Below are 20,329 nucleotides of genomic sequence, written 5' to 3'. Positions count from 1 at the left end.
TCTCAACCCCATAGAAAATCTTTGGAGGGAGTTGAAAGTCCGTGTTGCCCAGCAACAGCCCCAAAACATCACTGCTCTAGAGGAGATCTGCATGGAGGAATGGGCCAAAATACCAGCAACAGTGTGTGAAAACCTTGTGAAGACTTACAGAAAACGTTTGACCTCTGTCATTGCCAACAAAGGGTATATAACAAAGTATTGAGAAACTTTTGTTATTGACCAAATACTTATTTTCCACCATAATTTGCAAATAAATTCGTTAAAAATCCTACAATGTGATTGTCTGGATTTTTTTTCTCATTTTGTCTGTCATAGTTGAAGTGTACCTATGATGAAAAAAAGATGAGAGAGGCCTGTAATTTTCATCATAGGTACACTTCAACTATGACAGACAAAATGAGAAAAATAAATCCAGAAAATCACATTGTAGGATTTTTTATGAATTTATTTGCAAATTATGGTGGAAAATAAATATTTGGTCACCTACAAACAAGCAAGATTTCTGGCTCTCACAGACCTGTAACTTCTTCTTTAAGAGGCTCCTCTGTCCTCCACTCGTTACCTGTATTAATGGCACCTGTTTGAACTTGTTATCAGTATAAAAGACACCTGTCCACAACCTCAAACAGTCACACTCCAAACTCCACTATGGCCAAGACCAAAGAGCTATCAAAGGACACCAGAAACAAAATTGTAGACCTGCACCAGGCTGGGAAGACTGAATCTGCAATAGGTAAGCAGCTTGGTTTGAAGAAATCAACTGTGGGAGCAATTATTAGGAAATGGAAGACATACAAGACCACAGATAATCTCCCTCGATCTGGGGCTCCACGCAAGATCTCACCCCGTGGGGTCAAAATGATCACAAGAACGGTGAGCAAAAATCCCAGAACCACACGGGGGGACCTAGTGAATGACCTGCAGAGAGCTGGGACCAAAGTAACAAAGCCTACCATCAGTAACACACTACGCCGCCAGGGACTCAAATCCTGCAGTGCCAGACGTGTCCCCCTGCTTAAGCCAGTACATGTCCAGGCCCGTCTGAAGTTTGCTAGAGAGCATTTGGATGATCCAGAAGAAGATTGGGAGAATGTCATATGGTCAGATGAAACCAAAATAGAACTTTTTGGTAAAAACTCAACTCGTCGTGTTTGGAGGACAAAGAATGCTGAGTTGCATCCAAAGAACACCATACCTACTGTGAAGCATGGGGGTGGAAACATCATGCTTTGGGGCTGTTTTTCTGCAAAGGGACCAGGACGACTGATCCGTGTAAAGGAAAGAATGAATGGGGCCATGTATCGTGAGATTTTGAGTGACAACCTCCTTCCATCAGCAAGGGCATTGAAGATGAAACGTGGCTGGGTCTTTCAGCATGACAATGATCCCAAACACACCGCCCGGGCAACGAAGGAGTGGCTTCGTAAGAAGCATTTCAAGGTCCTGGAGTGGCCTAGCCAGTCTCCAGATCTCAACCCCATAGAAAATCTTTGGAGGGAGTTGAAAGTCCGTGTTGCCCAGCAACAGCCCCAAAACATCACTGATCTAGAGGAGATCTGCATGGAGGAATGGGCCAAAATACCAGCAACAGTGTGTGAAAACCTTGTGAAGACTTACAGAAAACGTTTGACCTCTGTCATTGCCAACAAAGGGTATATAACAAAGTATTGAGAAACTTTTGTTATTGACCAAATACTTATTTTCCACCATAATTTGCAAATAAATTCATTAAAAATCCTACAATGTGATTGTCTGGATTTTTTTTCTCATTTTGTCTGTCATAGTTGAAGTGTACCTATGATGAAAATTACAGGCCTCTCTCATCTTTTTAAGTGGGAGAACTTGCACAATTGGTGGCTGACTAAATACTTTTTTGCCCCACTGTATGTATGTGCATATATATATATATATATGTATGTGCATATATACATACACACATATATATACATACATGTAAATATATATATATATATATATATATATATATATATATATATATACACACACATGTAAACATATATATACACACGTATGTCTATATGTGTGTATATATATATATATATGTACATGTATATGTGTGCATATATACACACACACACACGTATATATACATGACTATTGCATGGTAGCACTCACATCTATAGCCATGAAATGCTTTGAAAGGAAAAAATAAATTTTATGTTCTATTATTAAAAAAATAAAAAACTGAACCATGCATGATAGCACCAGCTGTTCCGAACAATCTGTTCCATCAGCCTTATTAACCGATGTGAATAAGGCCTTTAAACAGGTTAACATTCGCAAGGCCAAACGGGAAAATGGGTCTGTACTACTTTTTTTTTTTTTACTTTCTATACTTCTGTCAAATGTGTCATGTCATCGTCTACTGCTTGAGAGAGGATAAAGTCTGTATCAATGCAGCCGATGTCCCAATAATTATAGCGCGAGAACACTGAGCCTCCTCACAGCCTGCGCCACTTACTCATTGCTAGCTCTAGCCTGTCCTGATGAATACCATTATGTTATGTAGTACATAGTTTATTTTTTACCAAAGTCAAATTGATTGTATGATTTTATAACGCATACATTAAAAAATGTCAAATGTAATGATATTGAACTCAAAAGATCTGTCTGGATCAAGTGCCATTCTGTGACTTCGGCTAATATGCCCCCCCCCCGGTATCATTTTGGTATTGTGATGGCATCGACTTTTGTGATACTAAACGTGGTATCAAAATCAAAACACTTTAGTCTACACCTGTTGTTTATGAAGCTTTTGACAAAATGTTTTTTGGACATATCCTCCTGTTTCCTGATCATTGCAGATGGACATGGAGTGAAGGAGAGGAAGCATGTTTATTGATTCACGTTGTGAACTGCCATTCCTTACCTGACAAAGCCAATGGCCTGATCCCGGGCAGCGAGGACAGCTTGGGTGGCCATCATGAGGGAGGGCTTGCCACTTTCCCCTTTGCTCATCATGAGGATCACATACAGGACTCTGTGGAAAACCCGGCCCAGAGACTGGAGAGACAAGTTAATTCAACAACAAAGAACCAGAGCTTAAACTCATTACGGTAGTAATTCAGTAGCAATGTTTTGACCAAGGAAGATGTGTTGTATATGCATTTTCCTCAATACCACTTTCTCATCTCCATGATTTGAGGAGCAGAGCAACCACAATCCGTAATAGGCCAACTCAGGCATTGTCCTCATGTCATCGATATCCCTGGGCACAGATCAATACAATTAAAAAAAAAAAATGTTGAAAATATTGAAGTTCACAAAGGATAATGAAGTGTATGTATGTCTGTGTACTTACTGTCCAGCACCAAAGGTCAATTCTCCAATAACAGGCTCAAAGTTAGTCAGCTTGGCAAACATCTAAAGTTGACAAAGAAGACCCAGCTTTTAATGGTGTAACTGCTCAACATTTTAATAGACAACGAGGTCAAAACCACCTAGCCTATAGATACTGGCACTATCCAGAAGTACCTGTACACAGTTGTCTGCACTCTGTGGCTCATCCTTCAACGGAAATTTGAGGAGGAGCCGGAGGAGGCTTTTCACCAGGAGGACGACTCCCTCTCTGATTTTCAGGAGGTCCTGTGGAGACAAATGGACCTCCTCCTCCTGTTCCTCATTCTCATCTACTTCCATCTGTTGAGTGAGAGACAAGACAAAAACACTTAGAATGAACAAAGTGAGTAACCTTGGCAAAATTAAAAGATCATTGAGATTTGATCAGTGTCATTATACAATATTGTGTAAGGTAAGACAGCCCCAAGTATGAAAACAGGAACATGCCTGGACATTTCCAGTATATCTGTGACAAACCTCGTCATTGTCTTTCCTGTGTGGTTTGGACCGTTTGCCGTCAGCCTGAGAGCTCTTCAAAGTGTCTTTCTTGCGCTTCTTGACCAAGCTCTGGGGCCAACAGTTGCTCACGGTGTTCAAGCAAGTGTCAAAGAGTATTTGGTGGAACATTTTGTTGACCACACTACCTGTGGAAGACAGACAGAAAGGCAAGACCAAGAGACAGACCAGAGTAAACACACATTCACAGGGTAACCACCAGCCCACAGGAAATTATTTTCACCTGTCCACATTAGAAGTCCTAATCAAACATGCTTCAGAATTTTACTTAGTACAGTACAGAACATACCTGGGATTCCCAGTAGCAGTAAGTAGAGGGAGGATGCCTGTAGAGCGCTTATCCTTTGCTGAACGCTGGCTGTTTTGGACTTCCCTCCCAAAACAAAGTACGACAGCACCGCCACAAGTGACTTGACAGAGACCCCATTGTCACCGAACACTGTCCAGACACTCTAAAAATACAATCACAGAATCAAGGGATTGATAAATCAGAGTACATTCTATGGATTGCTTCTCTGTAACAGAAAGGTTCCCAACTTTCAAGTCAAACCCATTTGTAAATTATTCAGTGTTTCCCCTATATGCATGTAGCAGTGGCGCAACGCCACTGCTAAATCATGGCCTCCACTGCACAATTTTTTATTATAATGTAGATGTATGTCCCAGGAAGACCCCATCCACCGTCCGCCACAGGTCTTTTATTTTCATACTAAACATAACAGACATGGTATTACACGCTCCTGATTTGTTAACTAACCTCATGACCAGTATGAAGTTGATAGAAATAAAACCATGCATTTCAAGATGGAATTCACACTAGAGGAAACAGCTCTACTGTCCACTCCAGCACCTTTGTTATTTTTTTTGTGGATGAAACTGAGCGAGGTGAGGTGCGTCGGTAAATGTGGTACATATTCTGATGTTCTTTCGCACGTGCAATGATGTGTCAGTGTTGGTTGGTTGCAGTAACTTCGTTGTTGTAATATCCTAAACGGACCTGGCAGTTTCAACATTACAATTCCATCTTTAAAAAGGGTATGCTACAAGTACTTGAGGTTAAGGACAGCCAAACAGAAAAGACTATGCAATTTTCAAGCTAAACTCTTTACTAAAACAGTTCTTACTTGTGATGTGCCATCAGTTCCTAAAGTGGACACCTCAGTGTCAGTCATATAGGGTAGCAGGTGACTGTACAACGTTTTGAATTCCTTGGATCCATTTTTTATGACAATGGCAGCGTCCAGTGGTTCAGTTTCAGTGAATTCAAAATCCCACACAGCATCAACCCAACCTGCACAAAAAACACCAATGAATATTAGTTTCAACTCCTTACTTGAGCCCAAACTCTGAACAATGAATGCAAGACTGACTTGACATGATAATAAATCAGCTAGCTATCATAGGGCAATTCCACGCCAGCTGGAGCGGAAAATATTTTTGGCATCTCAGATTGTTCTGGCAATTCTCACATAGGAACTTCAATTGGAGGCAGGACGCTTGACATGCTTTAAAAATGTGTATTACAAACCACTTAAGAAAATCATGAAGAAAGTGGCCATTTTATGCAATTTTTAGACTTATACATGCCTTCGATAACATCTTGGTCATTATACTCCTTCTAGTGTACTCTAACATATGGAGTATGTCTACTCTAGATTCTCAAATACAGATTAATTTATACAACATAAAAAATATTCATATGAAAAAAAACTATCCTTTTTGATTTTGTTTATTTTAAAGACGTATTTTTTTGAACAATATATATGCTCTCTGCTAAATCTGAAGTTCTGATCAATTTTCCGAACACCACAGTGAATGGTAAATGGATTCAAAGTGAACTCCCCCTGCTGGTGATTTGCTGAATGTGCAATTCTAAAGGAGGGATGTGATTGGTTAATGACCTATAACGTCAATTTCTATGTATAAAATGGGTAATATCATTATAAGTACCAGAGAGCCCACTCTGGAAATTTTATGCGTTTGAAGAGTATATTGTTTCAAACAATAAGTCTAAAAATAAGCTAAATAAAAAAGGGTAGTTGAGATAAAACTATTAATATGACTAACATTGAATAAATTGAAATGTGTATTTCAGAATCTAGACATACTCCATATGTTAGAGGACAGTGCACACTATAATGATGACACCAAGATGTCTGTATCATGTACGGTTTACAGATCATAGGGTGCAGTGGTGGAAAAAGTACCTAAATTGTCATACTTGAGTAAAAGTAAAGATACCTTAATAGAAAATTACAAGTAAAAGTCAGACAGTAAAATACTACTTGAGTAAGTCATTAAATATTTGGTTTTAAATATACTTAACTATAAAATGTAAAAGTATAAATAATTTCAAATTCATTATATTACACAACCCCCCCCCCCCCCCCAAAAAAAAAATATATATATATATATACACTGCTCAAAAAAATAAAGGGAACACTTAAACAACACAATGTAACTCCAAGTCAATCACACTTCTGTGAAATCAAACTGTCCACTTAGGAAGCAACACTGATTGACAATAAATTGCACATGCTGTTGTGCAAATGGAATAGACAAAAGGTGGAAATTATAGGCAATTAGCAAGACACCCCCAATAAAGGAGTGATTCTGCAGGTGGTGACCACAGACCACTTCTCAGTTCCTATGCTTCCTGGCTGATGTTTTGGTCACTTTTGAATGCTGGCGGTGCTCTCACTCTAGTGGTAGCATGAGACGGAGTCTACAACCCACACAAGTGGCTCAGGTAGTGCAGCTCATCCAGGATGGCACATCAATGCGAGCTGTGGCAAGAAGGTTTGCGGTGTCTGTCAGCGTAGTGTCCAGAGCATGGAGGCGCTACCAGGAGACAGGCCAGTACATCAGGAAACGTGGAGGAGGCCGTAGGAGGGCAACAACCCAGCAGCAGGACCGCTACCTCCGCGGAGATGCCGTGGAGAACGTTCTGCTGCCTGCAACATCTTCCAGCATGACCGGTTTGGCGGTGGGTCAGTCATGGTGTGGGGTGGCATTTCTTTGGGGGGCCGCACAGCCCTCCATGTGCTCGCCAGAGGTAGCCTGACTGCCATTAGGTACCGAGATGAGATCCTCAGACCCCTTGTGAGACCATATGCTGGTGCGGTTGGCCCTGGGTTCCTCCTAATGCAAGACAATGCTAGACCTCATGTGGCTGGAGTGTGTCAGCAGTTCCTGCAAGAGGAAGGCATTGATGCTATGGACTGGCCCGCCCGTTCCCCAGACCTGAATCCAATTGAGCACATCTGGGACATCATGTCTCGCTCCATCCACCAACGCCACACCACAGACTGTCCAGGAGTTGGCGGATGCTTTAGTCCAGGTCTGGGAGAAGATCCCTCAGGAGACCATCCGCCACTTCATCAGGAGCATGCCCAGGCGTTGTAGGGAGGTCATACAGGCACGTGGAGGCCACACACACTACTGAGCCTCATTTTGACTTGTTTTAAGGACATTACATCAAAGTTGGATCAGCCTGTAGTGTGGTTTTCCACTTTAATTTTGAGTGTGACTCCAAATCCAGACCTCCATGGGTTGATAAATTTGATTTCCATTGATCATTTTTGTGTGATTTTGTTGTCAGCACATTCAACTATGTAAAGAAAAAAGTATTTAATAAGAATATTTCATTCATTCAGATCTAGGATGTGTTATTTTAGTGTTCCCTTTATTTTTTTGAGCAGTGTGTATATATATATAGAGAGAGAGAGCACAGGGCGCCAGTGGCAAATTTGCCAATCTTGGTGTTCTCTGGCAAATGCCAAACGTCCTGCACGGTGTTGGGCTGTAAGCACAACCCCCACCTGTGGACGTCGGGCCCTCATACCACCCTCATGGAGTCTGTTTCTGACCGTTTGAGCAGACACATGCACATTTGTGGCCTGCTGGAGGTCATTTTGCAGGGCTCTGGCAGTGCTCCTCCTGCTCCTCCTTGCACAAAGGCGGAGGTAGCGGTCCTGCTGCTGGGTTGTTGCCCTCCTACGGCCTCCTCCACGTCTCCTGATGTACTGGCCTGTCTCCTGGTAGCGCCTCCATGCTCTGGACACTACGCTGACAGACACAGCAAACCTTCTTGCCACAGCTCACATTGATGTGCCATCCTGGATGAGCTGCACTACCTGAGCCACTTGTGTGGGTTGTAGACTCCGTCTCATGCTACCACTAGAGTGAAAGCACCGCCAGCATTCAAAAGTGACCAAAACATCAGCCAGGAAGCATAGGAACTGAGAAGTGGTCTGTGGTCACCACCTGCAGAACCACTCCTTTATTGTGGGTGTCTTGCTAATTGCCTATAATTTCCACCTTTTGTCTATTCCATTTGCACAACAGCATGTGAAATTTAAGGTCAATCAGTGTTGCTTCCTAAGTGTAGTGCAGTGCAGTGTATATATATATGTAATAATGACAATTACAACAATACTGAATTAACACTTTTATTTTAACTTAACATAATACATCAATAAAATCTATTTAGTCTCAAATAAATAAAATAACATGTTCAATTTGGTTTAAATAATGCAAAAACAAAGTGTTGGAGAAGAAAGTAAAAGTGCAATATTTGCCATGTAAAAAAGCTAACGTTTAAGTTCCTTGCTCAGAATATGAGAGCATATGAAAGCTGGTGGTTCCTTTCAACACGAGTCTTCAATATTCCCAGGTAAGAAGTTTTAGGTTTTAGTTATTATAGGACCATTTCTCTCTATACCATTTGTAATTCACATACCTTTGACTATTGGATGTTCTTATAGGCACTATAGTATTGCCAGCCTAGTTTCAGGAGTTGATAGGCTTGAAGTCATAAACAGCGCAATGCTTGAAGCACAGCAAAGAGCTGCTGGCAAATGCAGGAAAGTGCTGTTTGAATGAATGCTTACGAGCCTGCTGCTGCCTTCCACCGCTCAGACTGCTCTATCAAATCATAGACTTAATTATAATAACACACAGAAATAGAATCCGTAGGTATAGTCAAATCTGGAAATTATCATTTCGAAAACAAAACGCTTATTCTTTCAGTGAAATACGGAACAATTCCGTATTTTATCTAACGGGTGGCATCCCTAAGTCTAAATATCACTGTTACATTGCACAACCTTCAATGTTATGTCATCATGTTCTGTATTTCACTGAAAGAATAAGCATTCTGTAAAATTCATTTCGGTCATTGTTAGGAAGAAATTGTCTTCACACAGTTCGTAACGAGCTACACAGCTCAAACTGCTGCATATACCCTGACTCTGCTTGCACAGAACGCAAGAGAAGTGACACAATTTCCCTCGTTAAAAGAAATTCATGTTAGCAGGCAATATTAACTAAATATGCAGGTAAAAAAAACATATACTTGTGTGTTGATTTTAAGAAAGGCATTGATGTTTATGGTTAGGTACACATTGGTGCAACAAGTGGTTTTTTCACAAATGCGCTTGTTAAATCATTACCCGTTTGGCGAAGTAGGCTGTGATTCGATGATAAATTAACAGGCACCGCATCGATTATATGCAACGCAGGACAAGCTAGATAAACCAGCAATATCAACCATGTGTAGTTAACTAGTGATTATATGAAGATTGATTGTTTTTTATAAGATAAGTTTAATGCTAGCTAGCAACATACCGTGGCTCCTTCCTGTACTCGCGTAACAGGTAGTCAGCCTGCCACGCAGTCTCCTTGTGGAGTGCCATGTAATCGGCCATAATTTGTGTCCAAAAATGCAGATTACCGATTGTTAAGAAAACTTGAAATCGACCCTAATTAATCGGCCATTCCAATTAATCGGTCGACCTCTACTTGCTAGCTAATTTGTCCTATTTAGCTAGCTTGCTGTTGCTAGCTAATTTGTCCTGTGATATAAACATTGAGTTGTTATTTTACATGAAATGCACAAGGTCCTCTACTCCGCCAATTAATCCACACATAAAACGGTCAACCGAATCGTTTCTAGTCATCTCTCTTCCTTCCAGGCTTTTTCTTCTCTTGACATTATATTGTGATTGGCAACTTTCATAAATTAGGTGCATTACCTGACCTCGTTTGTCTTCCAGTCACCCACGTGGGTATAACCAATGAGGAGATGGCACATGGGTACCTGCTTCTATAAACCAATGAGGAGATGGGAGAGGCAGGACTTGCAGCGCGATCTGCGTCAGAAATATAACTGATTTCTATTTTAGCCCTTAGCAACGCAGACGCTCGCTTGCCGCAATAATCGAGTAACATAGATTTCTAAATTTATGTTTTAACGCACGCGAGCGGTGTAGTCAGCATGTAACGTTACTGTATTCCAAACATTGGTTCTTACGCCTACATCATGATGATACTTTGTCAAGTCATTATTGTTGTAGGTAAATGTGAGATAATTATATTAGCTAAACCCTGACTATTTCTTTGTTATGTACAGCGAAATCTGCCATTTGTTCCTACGTTCTGGAATGTTCAAGTGAAGTTGGCAACTTGAATTTAGCAAGTGACAAATGGAACTACACGACCACAGTAACGTTAGTGTAATAACAATAAAATGTAACGTTAGCTAGCTAAGTCGATAAAACCTGCCATACTAGTATTGGTAAAGTGTTAGATAAGCTCACATCACTGAAGTTGGTGACACTTAACATATTAGGACTTAACAGTAGCTAGCTGGTTAGCAAAAAAACTAGCAAATCAAAACAGGGATAACGTCACGTCAGGCGTTCACGCTAGCTAGATAGCATCGGTTCTCTTGCAACCTGGCACGGCAAATTCGTTAAAATATCAATAATATAAGCAGGCCAATTGTTATTTCCGTACTACTTCAATACACATATCCTTTCAAATTAGGACTTACCTCCGGAGACGTCTTTCAATTTCAGAAAATCTAGAGCACGTATCAACTCCATCTTTCTTTGAATAAACCCGCCAACTCCTCTACAGTCGCGCCCTTGATTTACGTCATCGTCGGTTATATTTACACCAGAAATGTTGCGTCGAAATTGCGCAGAAACTGAAGCTGACCGCTTTGGTTGACATATATATTTGTATAAACTGGGTGGTTTGAGCCCTGAATGCGGATTGGCTGACAGTCGTGGTACGGATATAACAAAACAATATTTTTTTCTTCTCTAATTATGTTGGTAACCAGTTCATAATAGCAATAAGGCACCTCTGGGGTTTGTGGTATATGGGCAATATACCACAGCTAAGGGCTGTATCCATGCACTCCGCTATGTGTCGTGCTTAAGAACAGCCCTTAGCCGTGGTATATTGGCCATATACCACAGCCCCTAGGGCCTTATTGCTTAAATATTGTTTCATTTTGCCACATCTAGAATAAAAAAAAAATTCTTGACCTAGGTGGTTCCTTTCTTCTAGCTATAATGGATAAGAAATACATTCGTTGAGCAAGGGGGTCAGGAAAATCACAAGAATTTAAATGAAAAATGAACACTTCAAAATTGCAATATTTCTCTGTGATCTGATATGGTGTCAGTGTGAAGTTGCCTATAGCTATCCAAAATGATTTGGCCATTTCTATCTGAATACCTGCATGCAATGCACATTACACTGATCCCGAGCCTGCAGTTACACGCATGCGCATTTAACGAGGAAACGCTACAGTGGGCATTGCAATACTGCTGTAATTGGAAACATTCAACAATCGCTTCGTTTAGTTTCGTATCATAGGACAGACAGCACAATCTAAATTCCGGAGGAAATCACTCGTAGGAAGCATTTGGAATACAGTAACGTAAGAGTTTTGTTGTACATGCAAAATCTACAAAGGCTTGTTGAAAAAGGTATAGGCTCTGAAACAAGGTCCAGTGATGAGTTTCTTTAGTTTTGGTCAAAGTGCAGAAATCGATATCGTTTTGAAAGACGCTGAGACAAGAAAGAGAGTTGAACATAAGACTGAGGATGGGAAAAAGGACAAATATTTTCTATTATATGATGGTGAGACAGTATCTGGAAACGTCAACGTAACACTTAAGAATCCAGGGAAAAGACTCGAGCATCAAGGCATCAAAATGGAGTTTATTGGGCAGATTGGTAAGTCTGTGACACAGCAGGGTTGTCACTGCCAAAATAACTTAATAAGCTACACAATTATCCATGGCGCAAAACATGAATTTACTTCGATTAAGAAGTCTCTATTCGTGATGTTGTCATCCTAATGAATTGTCAAGCTGATTAAATTAACTATCTGTGTCGATTGATTGATCAATGTTGCAACTGTAGCTCGATGACCCAAGTCATATGACATACATGTATGTATGTGCCACGTGTGTTGCCCGTTGAGAGAGAAATATATGTTATCACCAACTGGTCTTTAGTTTGCTTTGAGTATGTTACAATTGATATGCAACGTTTTAGTCGATGAGTGAAGGTATTAAGTCATGCCATGCTCATTAGTCTATTCACTGCACGCTGCTTGGGCACGGGTTAAAACGTAGTGACCTGTGGTTGGCTGTGATATAAGTGATAAACAGAAGCACTATTGTGCCACAGAAACTCTCCTACAGTAGATTAGTTATCTGCCTGGTCAGAAGTTCAGAGATGTGTGAGAATCATGATACTAACTTCACCTGTCAGTCACACTTGAACATAAATGTGGCCTATATCATAGGTCCTTTATAGTTACATTGTAATAAACGTTATTACACAGTTGTAAGATGCAGTAACCAGTTGTCATTTGTAGCATTACCTTTAATCCATTCACACTACATGTAATGCCTTTTTAAAGGGATAGAAAGTAATCTGTAAACTCTTCTAGATAATTTTTCACCATTGAAAACTGGTGACTAACTATTTCTCTCTTGTCAGAGCTGTACTACGACAGGGGGAACCACCATGAGTTTGTGTCTCTGGTTAAAGACTTGGCCAGACCAGGAGAGCTAACACAGTCCCAGGCCTTTGACTTTGAGTTCACACACGTGGAGAAACCATACGAGTCCTACACAGGCCAGAATGTCAAATTACGGTAAGGAAGTATCTGGCAACAAACCATGCATGAACCATTTGTACAACATTATAGGTCAAAATCAATTACCCTCACACACAATTTGAGTTCCATCACTAAATATGTATGTATATCACATGTATGCATGTGATTCTAGGCCATTTAGTTAATTGTAATAATTTTAAGCATTGTAAAGCTGATTGTCTGTGATAAAAATGCCTTTGTCCAAAAGAATGGAGCTCTAGAGTGCCATTTAAAGAGTTATGCAGTCAACAAAACAGAATTGTTGCCTTGGCAAAACAAGGAAATAGAAACAGAAATAATAGAATCTGAAAATAGAGATAGACTGGAGCCCAGTCTAGAGAATTGCCATTTCCGATGTCTCCAGTACAGTGTATATCTACAGTAGCTTAACTTCTGTACATATGTCAAATATGTTAACATGAGAGTATCATTTGTCTGTAGAGTGAAGTGCAAATACAGTTATATCAAAGCACAGATTTCACCTGATTTCTACTGTGTCTCACCAGCTATTTGTGGTCTTTATGGGTAGAATGTGACTCCTATTGGAGACTTTCTGAATTGTTCTTTGTGCATCATGCATTTATACCCATTGAGTAGATGAGTTGATTTTCTGCCTCTTCTCTTTTATATTTCAGCTACTTTCTGAGGGCAACGGTAAGCCGGAGACTGAACGACATCAGTAAAGAGATGGACATTGTCGTGCACACGCTCAGCACATACCCAGAACTCAACTCGTCGATCAAGATGGAAGTGGGAATCGAAGACTGTCTACACATCGAGTTTGAGTACAACAAGTCCAAGTATGACTCTGTTACCATGGTTTATCATATTTGAAAAAATATTCATGTTTTTGAATGATGATATAGCAGAGCTTTAGTGAAGTCAAACTTAAGTCTCCCTGGTTCAACTTCCCTAAACTCCTATGCTAATAGCATGTTTATATTTGTATTTATTATGGATCCCCATTAGCTGCTACCAAGGCAGCAGCTACTCTTCCTGGGGTCCAGCAAAATTAAGGCAGTTATACAATTTTGAAAACATTACTATACATTCACAGATTTCACAACACACTGTGTGCCCTCAGGCCCCTACACCACCACTACCACATATCTACAATACAAAATCCCAGTGTACGTGTGTGTATAGTGCGTATGTTAACGTGTGTGTGTATGCATGTGTCTGTTTGTGTTGCTTCACAGTCCCGGCTGTTCCATAAGGTGTATTTTTATCTGTTTTTTATATCTCATTTTACTGCTTGCATCAGTTACTTGATGTGGAATAGAGTTCCATGTAGTCATGGCTCTATGTAGTACTGTGCGCCTCCCATAGTCTGTTCTGGACTTGGGGACTGTGAAGAGAACTCTTGTGGCATGTCTTGTGGTGATGCATGGGTGTTCGAGCTGTGCGCAAGTAGTTCAAACAGACAGCTCGGTGCATTCAACATAAATATTTTTTGGGGCTCGCAAGTGGTCTACGTCACTGCATCTCAGTGCAAGAAGCGTCACTACAGTCCCTGGTTCGAATCCAGGCTGTATCACATCCGGCCGTGATTGGGAGTCCCATAGGGCGGCGCACAATTGGCCCAGCGTCGTCCTGGTTTGGCCGGGTAGGCTGTCATTGTAAATAAGAATTTCTTCTTAACTGACTTGCCTAGTTAAATAAAGGTTAAATAAAATATATATAAAAATATATATATTTATGTTAGCTCTCTGTGTACATCCAAGGGCCAGCCGTGCTTCCCTGTTCTGAGCCAATTTCAATTTTCCTGAGTCCCTTTTTGTGGCACAAGACCACACGACTGAATACTAGTCCAGGTGCAACAAAATTAGGGCCTGTAGGACCTGCCTTGTTGATAGCGCTGTATCGTATGATTTTTGAGGAAAAAACATCTGAATGTAATAGGACATTTGAAGTAGCTTATGTCGCAAATTAAACACTGATCAGTTTGAGGCGAGTGAAACATTGTCAAAGTACTTGTTATGACAACTTCTGTCATTACTGTTTATTAGCATTGGATGGAAGTGGACAGTTAATCAAAACCAAAGTGTGGATTTCGGTCTCTCCTTGTCCATAGACTGCTTTCAAGGTAAGGAAACCATAACCTAAATATGCCATTTAAACAGTCCCTTTAACTGTGAACTGTCCCTTTAATGCAGATACCACCTAAAAGATGTAATCGTGGGAAAGATTTACTTCCTCTTGGTACGGCTCAAGATCAGACACATGGAGATTGACATCATCAAGCGAGAAACGACAGGCACGGGCCCAAATGTGTACCATGAGAACGACACCATAGCCAAGTATGAGATTATGGACGGAGCACCAGTGAGAGGTAAGTGGCACCGACAACCAGTGGAGGCTGGTGGAAGGAGAAACCAGAGGAAGGGCTCATTCTAATGGCTGGAATGGAACTGTATGTTTGATAGTTTTCCGTGGACTTTATTCCAGCCATTACAATGAGCCCATCCTGTGGATTCTCCTTTTACCAGCCTCCACGCTGGATTTACACAAATGATGGGCATGGGACTTGGATTGAAAACGTCTGACAAAAAAACATATATTTTACAGTGAACTATCACTTTAATAGTATGGCTTTTGTCTTTCAGGGGAGTCCATCCCTATCCGACTATTCCTGGCTGGCTATGAGATGACTCCTACAATGAGGGACATCAACAAGAAGTACTCTGTGCGGTACTACCTCAACCTGGTGCTCATAGACGAGGAGGAGAGACGTTACTTCAAACAGCAGGTACATGCAGATACACAGTAGAGACAGTAGAAACAATAAACACACAATAGAGATAGAATGGCAGGCAGGTAGCTGCTGTTGTTCTATTTGATCTGATTGGTGACTAATTTGTGGTTCATGTCAAGGTACAAGGTCAGCACATTGTTCATTTCAACTCTGTGTATGAGTGCTGTGTAACAGTAGGCTGTAACAAAACATTTATTTGTATTGGGATATAAAGAAAGGACATCAAATAGAGGTCCTATCATACCTGTATCACACCATAGCAAATTGTAACATGAGGTGTACATCAAATCAAATGTATTTATTTAGCCCTTCTTACATCAGCTGATATATCAAAGTGCTATACAGAAACCCAGCCTAAAACCCCAAACAACAAGCAATGCAGGTGTAGAAGCACGGTGGCTAGGAAAAACTCCCTAGAAAGGCCAAAACCTAGGAAGAAACCTAGAGAGGAACCAGGCTATGAGGGGTGGCCAGTCCTCTTTTGGCTGTGCCGGGTGGAGATTATAACAGAACATGGCCATGATGTTCAAATGTTCATAAATGACCAGCATGGTCAAATAATAATAATCACAGTGAACAGGTCAGGGGTCCATAGCCGCAGGCAGAACAGTTGAAACTGGAGCAGCAGCACGGCCATGTGGAATGGGGTCAACAAGGAGTCATCATGCCAGGTAGTCCTGAGGCATGGTCCTAGGGCTCAGGTCCTCCAAGAGAGAGAAAGAAAGAAAGAGAGAATTAGAGAGCGCATACTAAAATTCACACAGGACACCGGATAAGACAGGAGAAGTCCTCCAGATATAACAGACTGACCCTAGCCCCCGACACATAAACTACTGCAGCATAAATACTGGAGGCTGAGACAGGAGGGGTCAGGAGACACTGTGGCCCCATCCGATGATACCACCGGACAGAGCCAAACAGGCAGGATATAACCCCACCCACTTTGCCAAAGCACAGCCCCCACACCACTAGAGGGATACCTTCAACCACCAACTTACCATCCTGAGACAAGGTCGAGTATAGTAGGCTGTGTGTTGGTGAGTGCAGTAGTTAAACTGGGATGTGTTCATTATCACAACGGGAAATAAAAATGGACATTCTTATTGGACATGTCCAGGTAGTTTCTCTCTGTTTCATTCTGTTTTATTGCCTTGTTCTAGGAGATCACTCTGTGGAGGAAGGGGGACATAGTGAAAAAGAGCATGTCCCACCAAGCGGCCATCGCCTCACAGCGCTTCAAGGGCTCGTCCAGTGCAGAGAAAGCCCTTGCTCAGGCCCAGGCTAAGGAACAGTAAAACTCCAGAATAGCCTACACTCCATCGCTTTGTACAGGTGTGTGTGTCTGTATGCATGTACAGTGTGTGTACGATGTAGTGTACATGTCTGTGAATCTATGAATGTGAGAAAGAATGCATGTGTTTTTTCACTGCATCTATGAATGTGTGTGTGTTTATCAGAGCATCTTTGAATGAGAGCATGTGTGTGTTGATATTCAATATGTGAACATCAGCCATCTTAGGCATATATTTCTACCCTCGCCCATTTCAACATCGCCATCTCACCACAAACACTGCTGGCACTTTCTACAACAACTGCAGTTGAAAAGGGATGACAAATTTCATGTTTGAAGAAATAAGGCATTCTCAGGGTATATTTTATTAACTTTTAGCTAGGTTTTTCTGCCGTACTGATTAGCATAATATGCTTTTTTATTTTCTTTGAAATAGTGATTTCTTAACTCGAAACTATGGTGAAAACAGCTGCTGTTGACATAGCTTCCTTTAGGCATCTCTTAATGAATACTTGTCTTTGGCAGTTGGACTCAATGGACATGCAAGATTTCTTAAGTCCTGTTTACACTTTGCATTAACATGTGGTCGTCATCCGATCAAGATTATCAAATCACTATCTGATCAAGGTCTGTTCCGTCGACACAAAAATGTGTCTCTCATCCGTCCACTGTATGTGGACACTGGACACATGTTAGCGCCAGGTATAAACGTGGCTTTAGAATCAGAGAATATGCTAAATGTTTTTTTATTGTGCGAAATGTCATGCAAATAGGGAACATTTTGGGAAAATTACATTTCAATTGTCAGACATCAACTATCAGCATTGCATTCCATTCCATCATCAAAAAAAACATTCCATTCCAAGCTTTGTCATTATCAGTAGATGTAAACAGCAATGTTTTATTTTTTAACAGAATCTTTTTTTATGTATTTGATCTTTTAGTAACATTATACATGTTCTGGGTTCATTTATCTGTTAGAAATGTAAGCCAGATGGCTTATGTCCATTAACATTGGCCAAGTTCGTTTTGCATGGCCCAAGTGTGGTGACACTGATAGTTTCTTGGAACTAATGGCTTTCACGGTTGTGGCTAGATGGAGAATTAATGTAGCAGGTTAGGAGAATTAACATGGCATGTAAGAAGAATTAACGTAGCAGGTTAGGATAATGAACGTAGCAGGTTAGGCTAATGAACGTAGCAGGTTAGGATAATTAGGTTAAGGTTGGGTAAAGGGTTAGGCTTAGCTAAAATGTACTCCATCTTACCGTAGAAGCCATCAGTTCCGAGAAACCATCAGTATACCATGCCGGTTCCCTGGGTAGGCAGGGTTTTCTTATTTTAGACCATTCCATTGGTCCTACTGAAATCTCCACCCACTCAAAACTAACTTACATACTGCCACTGCTGCTAATACGTGTGAAAGATTTTGGTGTAACCTTTCCAACCTATCAACCAGAAATAAGATACATTTAAACCATTCATTTTTATTTGCACTAGATCCAAATTATGTGAAATCAGTCTGTTTTCTGTCAGTAATTTGTTTTAAAAGTACCTAGAAGACATTGCCAGCATTGGATAACCCTTAGGCAAAAAGTTAATTGCTTAATGGCTCTAGTTCAATTCGAGAAACAACCTCACAGCTTGTTTTTCCTGTCATCTCCAACCATTTTACACCAGGCACATGACTTCCGGTATGAATGCACTGAAGTCCTCAAAATGGTGTAATTTTGATTGTAAATAATATGAAGAAACAAAGAATGTGTCAAAAGTAAATACATTTGTGTCAGAGCAAATAAATTTGCAAACATTTCTAAAAAACTGTTTTTGCTTTGTCAATATGCAGTATTGTGTATAGATTGATGAGGGGGAAAAAACTATTTAATCAATTTTAGAATAAGGCTTTAACGTAACAAAATCTGGAAAAGTGAAGGGGTCTGAATACTTTCCGAAGGCACTGTATTATGGCCTTTAACTAGACTTTGGGCTAGATTCATTCAGATTGCACTTGCCGACTCCCACATAGCTGTTGTTTTGACGGTGTTGGGGGTGGAACTGGATTAGAGCTGTCAAATCCACAAGCGGTTACTGGCATTATATACCTGTCGTGGATATTGTTATTGGCTGCATAGAGTCGCATTAGTATAAAGCCCATGCAGCCATGTTATGCTTTATTAATGCTAAACAAAGGTTCTTAAACGTATTAGAGAATGATGGATTTAATTCAAAATGACTCAAAAGAAAGGTACATAAATCAAACATAAATATATCAACATAAAGATATCATACAAACCTTTAAAACTACAGTCTGCAAATAAAAATAAATACAAAAAATGGCCATCCTGCCACTTATTTTAACATACAGCTGAGGGATGGGAAAATATTACACCACATAGACAGCGCTCCAGATGCAAGGACTGACAGTTTTGAAGCTATATAGTCATGGCCAAAGTTTTGAGAATGACACAAATATTAATTTCCACAAAGTTTGCTGCTTCAGTGTCTTTAGATATTTTTGTCAGATGTTACTATGGAATACTGAAGTATAATTACAAGCATTTAATAAGTGTCAAAGGCTTTTATTGACAATTACATGAAGTTGATGCAAAGAGTCAATATTTGCAGTGTTGACCCTTCTTTTCAAGACCTCTGCAATCCGCCCTGGCATGCTATCAATTAACTTCTGGGCCACATCCTGACTGATGGCAGCCCTTTCTTGCATAATCAATGCTTGGAGTTTGTCAGAATTTGTGGGTTTTTGTTTGTCCACCAGCCTCTTGAGGATTGACCACAAGTTCTCAATGGGATTAAGGTCTGGGGAGTTTGCTGGCCATGGACCCAAAATATTGATGTTTTGTTCCCCAAGCCACTTAGTTATCACTTTTGCCTTATGGCAAGGTGCTCCATCATGCTGGAAAAAGCATTGTTTGTCACCAAGCTGTTCCTGGATGGTTGGGAGAAGTTGCTCTCGGAGGATGTGTTGGTACCATTCTTTATTCATGGCTGTGTTCTTAGGCAAAATTGTGAGTAAGCCCACTCCCTTGGCTGAGAAGCAACCCCACACATGAATGATCTCAGGATGTTTTACTGTTGGCATGACACATGACTGATGGTAGCGCTCACCTTGTCTTCTCAGGACAAGCTTTTTTCCGGATGCCCCAAACAATCGGAAAGGGGATTCATCAGAGAAAATGACTTTACCCCAGTCCTCAGCAGTCCAATCCCTGTACCTTTTGCAGAATATCAGTCTGTCCCTGGTTTTTTTTCCTGGAGAGAAGTGGCTTCTTTGCTGCCCTTCTTAACACCAGGCCATCCTCCAAAAGTGTTCGCCTCACTGTGCGTGCAGATGCACTCACACCTGCCTGCTGCCATTCCTGAGCAAGCTCTGTACTGGTGGTGCCCCGATCCTGCAGCTGAATCAACTTTAGGAGACGGTCCT

General features: G+C 40.8%; 2 protein-coding genes across 2 annotated transcripts in view; one reads left to right on the top strand and one right to left on the bottom strand.

Moving 5' to 3' along the window:
- Positions 1 to 10,795, bottom strand: part of ncapd3 (non-SMC condensin II complex, subunit D3) — a 34,985-nt gene extending 24,190 nt beyond the window's left edge. The window contains exons 1-8 of the mRNA XM_039005313.1: positions 10,712 to 10,795; positions 5,001 to 5,167; positions 4,166 to 4,328; positions 3,838 to 4,004; positions 3,496 to 3,660; positions 3,323 to 3,384; positions 3,142 to 3,229; positions 2,891 to 3,024 (exon numbers count right to left, since the gene is read on the bottom strand). Of these exons, the coding sequence (XP_038861241.1) occupies positions 2,891 to 3,024; positions 3,142 to 3,229; positions 3,323 to 3,384; positions 3,496 to 3,660; positions 3,838 to 4,004; positions 4,166 to 4,328; positions 5,001 to 5,167; positions 10,712 to 10,763 (998 nt within the window). The 5' untranslated portion in view covers positions 10,764 to 10,795. The remainder of the gene's footprint in view (positions 1 to 2,890; positions 3,025 to 3,141; positions 3,230 to 3,322; positions 3,385 to 3,495; positions 3,661 to 3,837; positions 4,005 to 4,165; positions 4,329 to 5,000; positions 5,168 to 10,711) is intronic.
- Positions 10,796 to 11,473: 678 nt separating this feature from the next.
- LOC120056983 (vacuolar protein sorting-associated protein 26B-like) lies at positions 11,474 to 18,711 on the top strand. The gene is made up of 6 exons (XM_039005312.1): positions 11,474 to 11,910; positions 12,685 to 12,841; positions 13,480 to 13,644; positions 15,001 to 15,176; positions 15,451 to 15,593; positions 16,760 to 18,711. The coding sequence occupies exons 1-6, from the start codon at positions 11,688 to 11,690 to the stop codon at positions 16,892 to 16,894; spliced, it is 999 nt and encodes a 332-aa protein (XP_038861240.1). The 5' UTR covers positions 11,474 to 11,687; the 3' UTR covers positions 16,895 to 18,711.
- The last annotated feature ends 1,618 nt before the right edge of the window (positions 18,712 to 20,329 follow it).

The sequence above is a fragment of the Salvelinus namaycush genome, chromosome 12 (genome assembly GCF_016432855.1).
Source record: "Salvelinus namaycush isolate Seneca chromosome 12, SaNama_1.0, whole genome shotgun sequence".
NCBI classification, from domain to species: domain Eukaryota; kingdom Metazoa; phylum Chordata; class Actinopteri; order Salmoniformes; family Salmonidae; genus Salvelinus; species Salvelinus namaycush.
This window is presented reverse-complemented; position numbering and strand designations above follow the sequence as displayed.